The sequence below is a fragment of the Natrix helvetica genome (assembly GCF_964273705.1).
Source record: "Natrix helvetica genome assembly, chromosome: 2".
Taxonomy (NCBI): Eukaryota; Metazoa; Chordata; class Lepidosauria; order Squamata; family Natricidae; genus Natrix; species Natrix helvetica.
In genome coordinates, this window is record NC_138552.1 from 107,249,865 (window position 1) to 107,261,337 (window position 11,473).

The window sequence follows — 11,473 nt, forward strand, 5'->3', positions numbered from 1 at the left end:
TAGTCACCACATACATACCTAGACCGGTGCCGAAGAAGTCCTCGAACTCCTTAAAAATGGCTTTGGCGTCATTGTCTTTCAAGGCATTGATACCGGTCACTTCTAGGCCCAGGGCTTCGAACCAGTCAAGCCCCAGGAGGCTCTGCAGGTTGCCGCTGACCACCGTCACTGGGAGTTGGCTGCTGAAATGCTTGAATTTCACCTGGAAGGTGCCTTGGCCCATGATGAAGACCCGGTTGCCCTGGTAATCGTGTAGGTGGATGTCAGGGGTGCATAAATGTTGTTTCTTCAGGCTAGGGGTAGCCTGCTTGAGGGTAGACCATGGCATGATGGTCAGTGATGACCCGGTGTCGATCTCCATCTCGCATGGAGAGTCCCCGATGAGCTTTTTTGGCTGCCTGGTGCGGACTTGGCCGATTGACGTATGGTAGGTGACTCTAGTGTTGCCCTCTGAGTGCCGTGGCTGCTTCTGCCAGGCTCCTTGGTTGGGCCTCTGCTGGCAGTTTGGTGCGCTTCTTGGCTGCCAGGTAGTAGCAGGGAATTCACTCCGGCACACCTTGGCAATGTGTCCCTTTCACTCGCAGCGCTGGCAGGTAGCGTCGCGGAAACAGCAAGCCGATCTGGCATGGTCTCCTCCGCAGCTAGCGTGAGGCAGGAGACACTGTTTGAGTTTTCGTGCCGGCTGGGCGTGGCTACTGCGCATGGGGTAGCTGTCTTCTTCCTCGCCTGCTGAGCTCTCAGCCTCTGGAGCGCTTTGGCGCTGTAGAGTTTCAGTGGATTTGATGGCTGATTCGGACACCCTGGCTTCGTCCAAGGCAATTTGTAGAGTGAGGTTAGATTTAGCGAGTAACTTCCTCTGTAAGTTAATGTCCTGCACGCCACAAATATGCGGTCCAGAATCAGCTCATCCAGGTCTTGGAACTCGCAGTATGCTGTGGCCTTCCATAGCGCCACAATGTACTTGTTGATCGATTCGCCCTCCTTCTGGTTCCTGATGTTAAACTCATGCCGGAGAATGTGCTTGGACAGCTTGGGGACATAGTGAGTCCTCAGTGTTTGCTGGAGCATGGACCAGGTGACTGATTGTAGTGGTGCCGGCTCAGAGAGGTCTTTTGCCATTTCGAACACTTCCCGGCCACAGTATCCGAGGAACATGTTCTTCTTGCGGCCTTCAGAAAGGCCCATGAGGTCATTGGCCTCGAGGAAGCAGTCAAATTGTAGCATATACAAGTCCCAGTGCTCGGTGACAGGGTCATACGGAGTCAGCGGGGTGTGCATGGCTATTTTGTGTTCTGAGGGCGTTTTGAGTTTGCCGCTCAAAAATGGCTGCTTGAAGCTGTGTTCTGAGCTCCGGGTTGGATGTACTTACTGGATTGCTACGCTCTTTTTGGTTCGCCTAGTTGCCTTCCAATCCCACCTTCGTCGGCAGTGTTAGATCGGGTAATGGATAGGCACACACAGGCTAACGGTAACAACAGTTGTTTATTAAGTACAAGTGAGAACAATCCAGCGAAGGTTGAGTCTGACAGTAGCCCTTTTATAGGGAGCTATCAGACCTTTCGGCCAATAGGATTAAACCTCTGTTCCCGCCAGAACAGAGGACCTTGGTGGAAACCACTGTAGTTAAAGCAAGTATCTAACACAAACCAAATGCCTGATTTTCCTCTTTGTATTATGATTTAAAAGGGAAAGCTAAGTTTTGTTTTTTGTTTTTCTTTTAAAAGGGTATCTGTGTATCTCACCATCGCAAAGAGAAGATGGCTGTAGTGACCCTGAAGTTTCAGGATTGATCAAGACATGCTTTTGCATCAGATCTGCATCTTGAAAAAATGAGTCAGTCCTGTCCAAACTGGAACTGTTAGTCAGTACATGATAACAGAAATGGAGCCATATGTGAGAAAAGGAGGGGGGGGGATGTTTCCTTGTGAAAGAATTCCGAGATTTGCAAGATTCCAAGAACTCCAAGATTTTTCAGAGTTTCAAAATACCCTCACTGCCAATAATTAAAGGTGGTGATGACGTTGAACATGAGCACTTGGATTCCTAGACTTTGAAAAGTGGAAAGCCAGAAAAGAGAGAGGGAGAGAAAGAGAAAGGAAGATTTTATAAGAATTGATAAACTAATTTGGTTGCAATACTTGGAGTTGGAGCGAAGGTTACTTGTATAACCTTGTAACTCTTTGATCAGCTGTTATCTGATCTGAATATAAAACTCAAAATGAATTGGAACTATTCGTGTGTGTGTCCCCTGCCCCCGGATCATATCCCCTTGCTTCTAGCTGGACAACCATAAAATGTCATAAATAGGGAAGGGGGTTCCCAGACTCAAGCTAAAAATGAGCTGTTACTGATCTTTTTTCTCAATGGCCAGAAGATGCATGGTTTCTCTGAGCCTAGGGAATCAGAATAACAGATTTGGAAAGGACCTTGGAGATCTTCTAGTCCAACACCCTGCTTTAATCAATCAAGATCAAGACACTCAATATTCATTCCCTTCCTCAAGTTAATTCCATGATTGCAAACACAAATTATCTTGGCTTGATTCCCACTCAGGTTTCTTGGCACCAGAAATAAATAATTTGAATGATATTGCTGGTAATCACTGAACATTTAATTTAATGAATACCATCAACAAGCCATAGGGGTTTTGCTGCAGCCTACCAAAAATTTTTCACTGAATAAATGACAAAAAGAATTATGGTCTTAATCCAACATAGGATAACTGTCAGATCATGTTTGGACATCCTCATAGATTCTCTTGGCATTAATACCTATTAAACTTGAATTGCCATTTTCAATTCATCCTTTAAGTTTCAGAGTTGCAGAAGAACGAAGATGTTCACGAACCAAGACAATCGCAAGTCTTGACTTCTGGGGGAATTTTTTTAAAAAGCAGACCAAAACCTTCAAATATGAGAACAGATTTAGAAAGATACTTCTGTGTGAAAAAGAATTAAAGGAATGAACAGAAGATGAAATCTCTCTACTGCTGTTACACTTTTACATTTAATTCTCGTGCTCCAAAACAAAACATCAGATTGTGGATATTTGATGCCTTTAGGACAATAGATGTTCTGCACTAAAATGACCCAAATTCTAGGGGGGGGGGAGGAATGGACCTGTGTGATTTGTATCAATTTTAGAAGCCAAGTGTTTTTTTTAAATTAATGTTGTATAATTGATACAGTTTTCCCAGAAACCTCCCAGCAAGACAAGGATGTTCTGTAAACCCATCCTTTGATAGTTAATAAGTGTTGGTTTTTCTCTTGTGTCACATTCGGTTCACAATGTAAAATATCCAAAGTAATGAATAAGTGATCCAATTGTTTCCCTTCTCTTTCTCCCAGAGCAATAATGGAAAGCAAGTCTAGAAAACAAGGTTGCATTGACCATTGCAACCTTGTTTTCTAGACTTGCTTTCCATTATTGGAAAGCAAGTCTAGAAAACATTATAAAATGTTAACATATGAACAAATTGCCGCCATGCTGAGACTCGACCCCTTTTCGTTCTCAGAGATTTCTCCCCTTGTTCAAGATGGTCCAATACGAGGCAGAGAGGCAGAGTATTTGAAGCCAAACCAAACGGAAACTTTTCACAAGTTGAATGTTGCCTTCTGCAGTTGTATTTATTTATTTGATTTTGCTGCCTTTGCATTTCCTCAGAATATGACAGGCGACACATCCTAGGCAGGGGCATCCAGTTGGCTGTTGCAGGAGATAGTAGGAAAACATACTCCTTAAGACTATAAAAGCCATGAAGAGGAACGCTTGATATATAGCTGTGTGCCATTACTTGATACCCTTGAAGGGTTTCAGAAGGCATTCCTTGAATGCATGTTTAGGCCTTGATTCCGGTCCCATTTTGCACCTAGTCGTTTAGTGATTTATTTACCATAATTTAAGGCACAGCCTTTAGGACGGTGAACCAAACAATGTGTGACTTAGTCAAAACAGAATGGCTAATGCAACCTGCGATGCCAATAAAAATTTAAACACAATAGGTTGAAAAAACACAGTTATTTAAGAAAGTGTCCCACAAGGGAACCCAAACAAGAATTGTACTTTTTTGTTTTTAATTCAATGATACATTTCTACAATGAGAGTGGGTGCATTTTCTAATTTCTTTTTCTTCTTTTTGCTTTTCTTTCTAAGCTGAGGAACAGAGGAATGTGGCTTTACTGGGCCTAAGGAAACAGATTGATCATAACTGAAATGTGGTTGTGATGTGGCCACATAAACTTCTTTATATGATAATACCATTTGCATATGCTGGCTGGGGAATTTGCGTATTAGAACCCATCGTCACCTTGGATAGTGAAATGGGCAGAAAACAAAATTAATAAATAAATAAAATTGCACGTGCTGGCTGGGAAATTCTGGGTGTTGAAGTTGCCAAGGTCGGCAAACCCTGCTGTAGTGGGAAGTTGTTGGGTTATGCAGAAACATTACACAATTTAACCACTAGGTGGTGGTGGAGTCAAAATGTATCTAGTTGAGAGTTGTGAAAATAAGCTTTTGACTCTAATTTTATTTTCATAATGTTATGTATGCTTTTTTTTCTACAGTGAAGAGAGGCAGTACTATATACACACATGCAAAGACACCTGAAATTCCACATAGAGCATTGGGGGCCTGACAAGCATCTAATCATAAGCAGAAATTCGTTATTACAATCTGTAGTGCATACATTGCACCACAAATACACACACGTACACACATACATACCTGGAGAAGGCGGGAAGACGTGATGAGGAATAGGTGTGCATTTACCAAGAAAGTCAATATTGCAAGTATTTGCTTGGAAAATATAATTTTCCTGCACAAGCATGCTAGTTTCTAATCGGTTGCTCTGATCTTTAGCAACAAGTACACATTCCAGGGGCAGAAATACCGTACTGAACAGCACTGTGACTATGGAAAAGAAAAGCAGGGGCAGTGTTTATACTTGCCTGATGACTTGGCCCAAATTATTTCTTGTCCCTTCCCTCACTACCCAACCACACCCTTGTTTATTTATCAGCAGTTGCTGCCCTCTGCTGACCAGTGCAGAAACTTAAGAAGCAAAATAAGGCTTGGTATCAAGATGCCACATTATCCACAATTTATACATGCCCCCTCCTGTAGCAAAAAGAACGAATAGAGACCATGATCTAGAGACCCTAAGCAAGGGCAGGCCCAATTAGTATTTACAGTAGATGGGAGTCATGAAATGCTGGGTTGTAGGCTAGACTGGGAAAGTCAAAACTATCCAGGGAGAAGGTAAAGGCAGGTCACCTCTGTATTGTTGCCAAAAAAAACCTACACGAAGTCTCACGTAGGGCTCATGAAGTCACCAAGGGCTGAGCTCAACTCAAAGGCTTTGCTGTGATCCAGCTTATGTTGGGGAAAAGGAAACTTTCTCTGATCTAGAAAGTATATGCAGATTCTAAAGATTTTCTAAATCTCCTTGTACCAGTCTCTACATTCTGCCTTTGCTTTGTTCTCTGAAGTATGGCAATACGGTCCAATAGTCAATCAATTTCCCTCCCCCACCACTCCCACCCTTATTACAGCACATTCCCAGGAGAACACCCCAGGCTCCTTGCCAGCGTCAGAATTGGTTTTTTGAACAATGATTTACTCAAGGGATACAACTAGGTGTATTTGCCACTGAGAAAAACAACCAACGTGATGTAAAGGCCTCCCAAAGATTGTTAAACAACCAGGGAAAGACATAAGGAAAAACGCTCCTGTCTAGTGTGCAGAAATCAACAGCTGAAACACGTTTGAGTATCTGCCAGCATCCGCTTAGGAAGCTGCTCTTTAAGTTCCTGCTACATTGTTTGGCCAGCAAGTTGATAAACCAAGGCAGGGGGAATGAGAGTGAGAAGGAATTAAAAATATACCAAAGCTGTAGTGCACAAAAAGGTTCTTAAAAAGTGGCAAAGGAATGGTTTAATCAGTTCCTTAAAACGCTGATCTTTTTCTCATGCCACTTTTGACAATTATTCTCCCTTGGCAGATTCAGGAGCAGCCCTCGCTCAGTGTCACCTCTCCCTTTCAGGGCTTTAGTGCCATCTGAACTGCCCTGCGTGCTTATCTTTTAAAATACTTACACAAGCAATGCTGCTTTAGATTGGTGATTGTTTAGATGGGCTGTGCCGCCTGAGCAATGAGAGCTGACCTTTACTCAGGAGAATTAAAAAAATCACTACGTATCTTACACACAGAGAAGCAGGTGTGATGTTCTTCTCCGGCAAACCCCACCTTCCTGAAGTCACCAACTTGGCAATACCTGGTACAAAGCCTTCCTGGTTCCACTTCTCTTTTCTTTCTCCTCCCCTTTTGCCTATAAAGTGCAACATAGAACGAGTTTGGCGACGACAGCAGCATTCAGTTTCTCTGTATACAAAGAAGTTTCGGTCGAAGTAGCTGAGTGCGTTTAGCTGGGTACATAGAGGAGGGAAGACAATGGACGTCACAGGTGTGCCTGCAGTAGGACCGAGCAGGTGGACAGGTACGGTAAATGTTTGCTCTCTTTGATGTCTGATTCCAAGTCAGGGGGAGCTTCAGGATTTCAGGAGGGGTATTCCCAAACCATCTTTAAACTTGAATGGGGAGAAAAAGATCCTTAGGCTGCCGTTGACCTTCCTAGTTGGGAGGGTCCCTGCAAAAGTACACTTTAGAAGGAGGCAAATAGAAACAAAAACGTACCATCTTTTCAGGAGCCACTCCTGATTACAGGGGGAGGGAGGAAAATGTTCTCTTTAGCACTGGGGAAAGAAGGCAGAATTTAGAATGAAGAAAATGTTTCATAAATTGCGTTGGGCTTTAGCAAAGTGAGAAATAGAGCAACCCAACGGTTTGATGCAGTTTCTCTTACTGGCAGAGTAGGGAGTTAAAGGAATTCTGCAGTAAATGTGGGGCTTGTATGTGGAGAACCTGAATCCTGACTGGCCGGATTTCCTGAACCCTAATCCAGAATCTTTTTTCAGCAGAGATCACCAACAGAAGCCTAGCAGGGAATCTTATCTAGGCAGGCCAACCTAGAAGGTGAAACCTCTTCTGGTTCCTGTAACAGCTTCTCGGGCTTGATCGTTTGGTCAACAGCATGCGGACTCCGACCCCCATGATTGTGGGCATTGTGCTTGGTCCCTGTGGCCTTGTGTTGAACCTGACAAGCACGCTGGCCCCCAGCTGGAGAGATGTGACTGGATTACCTGACATGCCAAGAGATGTGATTCAGCACCAAGGGATCTGGGATATTTGCAACGAGCAGCTTAGTGACCCCACAAACAAATGCAACGTCGAAGACACCCTTGGTTACTTTAACCAGCTGCCAGTGCAAGTGGCCAGAGGGCTCATGCCCGCTTCTCTGGCAGTCACAGTCGTGGGGCTGATTGTGACTTCCTTGGGCGTGCGATGTTGGCAGGAAATGCCCCACCATTTGCTCGCGGGGCTAGGCGGCCTGGTGCTCTTTGTTTCCGGCTTGCTGAGTTTGATTGCAGTTTCATGGTACAATCACAAATTGTATGACTTACCTTCTCCATCCACTAACATGCGGGTGGCCTACTGCTTGGTTCTTGGATACTTAGGGAGCTGCATGGAAATTATCGGAGGCATCACTCTGACTTTTAGCTTCGGCCAATGCTGCAAAGAGTTGAGACTGAAGAAAAGCACCACGAATTCCAGGAATGCAAACCGCAACCAGCAGAATCTGTCAACAGTTGGAGCTATCTCTGCCCCCATCAGCAGCATACTAGTTCCCAGGCAATCCTGGGACCCCATGCCCAGATCCTACAGTAATTCTCTGGATGTGCTGGAAGGGGAGAGGACCTGGAGTAAGAGCAGGAGTGAAATCAACCTTCCCTGTGACTCAGATCTTTAACCCTAAACTTGAGAATTCTCACAAAGCCAAAGCAAGGAGGAAAATTCTTGGTATTATACTATGAAATATCCATCCAGGAAAGTCCTCTTTACCAATTTAACATTTCTCCTTCCCTCTTGACAAATGAATCTATAAAAGAACCACTGAGATTCTGGAGCAGTACGTGATTTATGTATTTTCTCAGGATGCCGGCATACTGCTTAGGCAACGTATATTATAGTCACTGCACACAGAAAAGGTGTAAATGGAATGAATCGTGCCCTTGACCGGGGCCGGAGTTAGGAGTTTGGAGATGAAGTGGGCTAAGGATCCTCTCAAATGAGCCACCTGGTTAGTAAATAAAAGCAGGATTAAAAAAATATTGTAGATTATGGTAAAAGGTCTAAACAGGAATTTAAACTGCAAGCAATAGGCACTGAACTGAGCAGAAACCTCTTATGCTCAAAAACTTACTGCTGGCCAGCCGTGCATAGGATTGTCCTGCTGGGTATTAAAAACTGCTTTTACAACGGTGCCACTTAGAGCTCTTAAGTGTTTGCTTTTTTTACTCTCAGATGAAAGGCTGAAGGGAGACTTAGTAGAGATTCTGTACAACTTTTCATACAAAGCTATAATCCTCTTCCTTAATTATTCAGACACGGAGGGAAAGCTGCAAGGAAAACTTATCCACATTTGTTTGAGTGTGTATACATTCAAGTGAGGAAGGGAAATCGCAGTCAATTGCACAGAGGAGTTTATATACCTTATGTAGATATACTTGAATGCAGATAATTTGCTCTTAAGACTTTCTGGTACGGCTGTGCCAAAACATGCCTTGCCTTTTATCAAAAGGGGTTCCCAGCTCCCTCCCCCCCTTCAAAGAGAGGTTTCTATGTTTCTCATGTTTCAGGTAGTTGGAAACTTCTTTCTTGATGGTGTTTTGAGCTGCTTTATTGTCCGGCCAATAGTGTTTGGAGAAATCTCTTTTTTATTTTTGGGAGTTCTCTCTCCACCCTCCCCAATGTAATAATAAAAAAAAGCCCAAGGGGAGTGGTGGTTCCTTCATAATGTTTTTCTCTGGGATTCAGTGTGAGAACCAGTAATGTGCTGCCTGCTCCTGAGAAGATGGAATAGTAAAGGATAGCATAGTTGCACGTTCCTTTGCCGCCTCTTCACTAAAAGAAGTGCAAGGGTATCCCATTCCACCATGAGAAATTCACCTCTTCCATCTCTCTCCTTTTCAATAAAATTTGGAAAGCAATTCCCTTACCCCAGATTGAATGAAAACTAGTAGGTGGAAACATCACAGAGAGCTTTTCTGCGCAGTCTTGCATTCTGCTGTATGCGCAACATTTAGAATAGAGTAACGGGACCATTCCCTTGAACTGAGCTCAGCTCTTGATAACTTCATGAACATGTGATTTCTTTGACTACAAGGCAGGTGGGTTGTGATTGTCTTATTTAGGTGTGTGTGTGTGTGTTTCATTTTCCCAATCCCCAACTGTAGTATTGAGATTTCTTGGTGATCTCTCATTCTAATATTAATAAAATCCAATTTTGCACAACCTTCTTGAGAGCAGCAAGATTCAGCTAGGGGCTTCTACCTGGTATGGCCCACCACTTCAGCTGTTCTTCTCCCCATAGCCAGGATGCTTCTAGAATCTAGATTGTCTTCTCCGCAGGGTTCTTCCATTTTTCTTCAGATATTGTCCTTGCAGTGTTAAAATGAATTTGGTCAGTGTCTATTTCCTTGATGGGAAAAGCAGTTAAATTACTGCTGGCCTTCATGTTTTCTATTTATGACAAGGAAAATATTATTTTAATATGGAATGTAATAAGGGGCAGGACAATCTGTGATATTGTCCTGCCACACCAAACAAATTGTGCTAAAACGTTTACATTTACTAATGAGTAGCTTCTAATTAAAGGCACAGAAACCCATCAAGGGGGGGGGGGAATAACAGCAACATCCTACAACATTATGCCACAAATTATGGTCTGAACATCCAAAGACAAACAAACATTTAAATGGAATCATTGTGTAATGATACAGTTTGGATTACGTGAACAGTTATGGTGATTTCTGAGATAAATGTTTGAACAAATAGAGTTATTTTTGCAAAGCTATTAGGAAATTTATTTCTCCTTTAGGATTATTTTAGTCATCATCAGAATTTTTTCCCCATAATAAAGCTAAGAATTAGGAGGAACACTAGCTTACTAAAATGATATGTTCTGCAGAGTAAGTTACCAATGAAGCTTAATTACATCCTGAAGTATTTTCAAGATTTATATAAATACCAACTTGTATTAATTTTTAATCTGTTCATGCAATAATGGGCAACTTCCGGCTATAGTATACTAAAATACAATGAGCTGAAAGATTTGGTAGATATGGATGAAATGCTGCTGAAAATATAATTTTTCCCTGACACTGAAATCCAAGTATAATAATAACCACCTCTAAAGTCAAGGGCAGCTAAATGATGCAAGGTACAGATTGCATTGGCAGTTGCCATATTTATACATGTAGGCTTTAAATCTTGTGAATTCCTTATTGATTCTTTACTTGTGTTTTTATGTTTTGTGTTTGGTCTGAAACAATTTTTTCTCCTTAATTTTTTTTAAGGAGACAGGCTTCTTTTTGGCCTACAGATCTGGTGTTTAATTTTATTGGCTGTGTGTGCCACCTCTGGCACCTGTGCCATAGGTTCGCCATCACAGCCCTAGATAATGTATTTTCATTTTGCTTACATTTAAATATAATTAAAATTCAGTAGTTTTAACTGATTGGTCTTCACTTGTGTCAGGGGTGGGTTCCTGCCAGTTCTAACTTCTTCTATAGAAGAGGTTCCACAAATCTACCGTGCTGTTTAGAACCGGTTCCAGCTCCCTCCCCCCACCCGTCCACACATCATCAAGATGAAGAGCGAGAGGAGGAATTCTGGGAGTTGAAGTCCACAAGTCTTAAAGCTGTCAAGTTTGAACACCCCTGGGGGTTTTTTTCTAAAGGGTTAGGGGTGCAAGGGTCTTGTAACTTGACAGCTTTAAGACTTGCACACTTCAATGCCAGAGTTCCTGAGCCAACATGACTGGAGGAGGAATTCTGGGAGTTGAATTCCACAAGTCTTAAAGCTGTCAAGTTTGAACACCTCTGAGTTTTTTTCTCTAAAGGGTTAGGGGTGCAAGGGTCTTGCAACTTGCCAGCTTTAAGACTTGCGTGTTTCGAATGCCAGAGTTTCTGAGCCACCTTTTATATTAAAATTTCAGTTTGGAAACCACTTTTAAAGTCTCTGCCGCCTCCAATGTACACCTGTGATGTCAATTAATGTACAATGATAGCATCCTGAGTTAACAGGGGTATACTCTGCTCCCATTTAAAAGAAGGACAAAGAAAATCTTTCAAGTAGCTACTTGAGAAACACTGCTATAACCCAAAGGATACATAACTCAGGGCCATAGAGTGGGTCTACTTGCAAACATCGTATCCCTGAGAGCGGCCCACCCCAAATGGCTGTCATACCTTCCTCTACCTGTCACCATCCTGATGTATTTATGTATGTAAGTGTATATCTTATTTATATGGCTGCCTATCTCACAAAATGTGATTCTGGGCAGCATGCAATC

At 42.7% G+C, this 11,473-nt stretch overlaps 1 protein-coding gene across 1 annotated transcript; it reads left to right on the top strand.

The window, feature by feature from the left end:
• Window positions 1-6,198: 6,198 nt before the first annotated feature.
• Window positions 6,199-10,632, top strand: CLDN23 (claudin 23). The gene is made up of 2 exons (XM_081941217.1): window positions 6,199-6,496; window positions 6,978-10,632. The coding sequence occupies exon 2, from the start codon at window positions 7,091-7,093 to the stop codon at window positions 7,865-7,867; it is 777 nt and encodes a 258-aa protein (XP_081797343.1). The 5' UTR covers window positions 6,199-6,496; window positions 6,978-7,090; the 3' UTR covers window positions 7,868-10,632.
• Window positions 10,633-11,473: the final 841 nt, after the last annotated feature.

Excerpts from the sequence above, each read along its gene's own strand:
- CLDN23 (XM_081941217.1), top strand. The coding sequence starts at position 7,091 with ATGCGGACTCCGACCCCCATGATTGTGGGCATTGTGCTTGGTCCCTGT.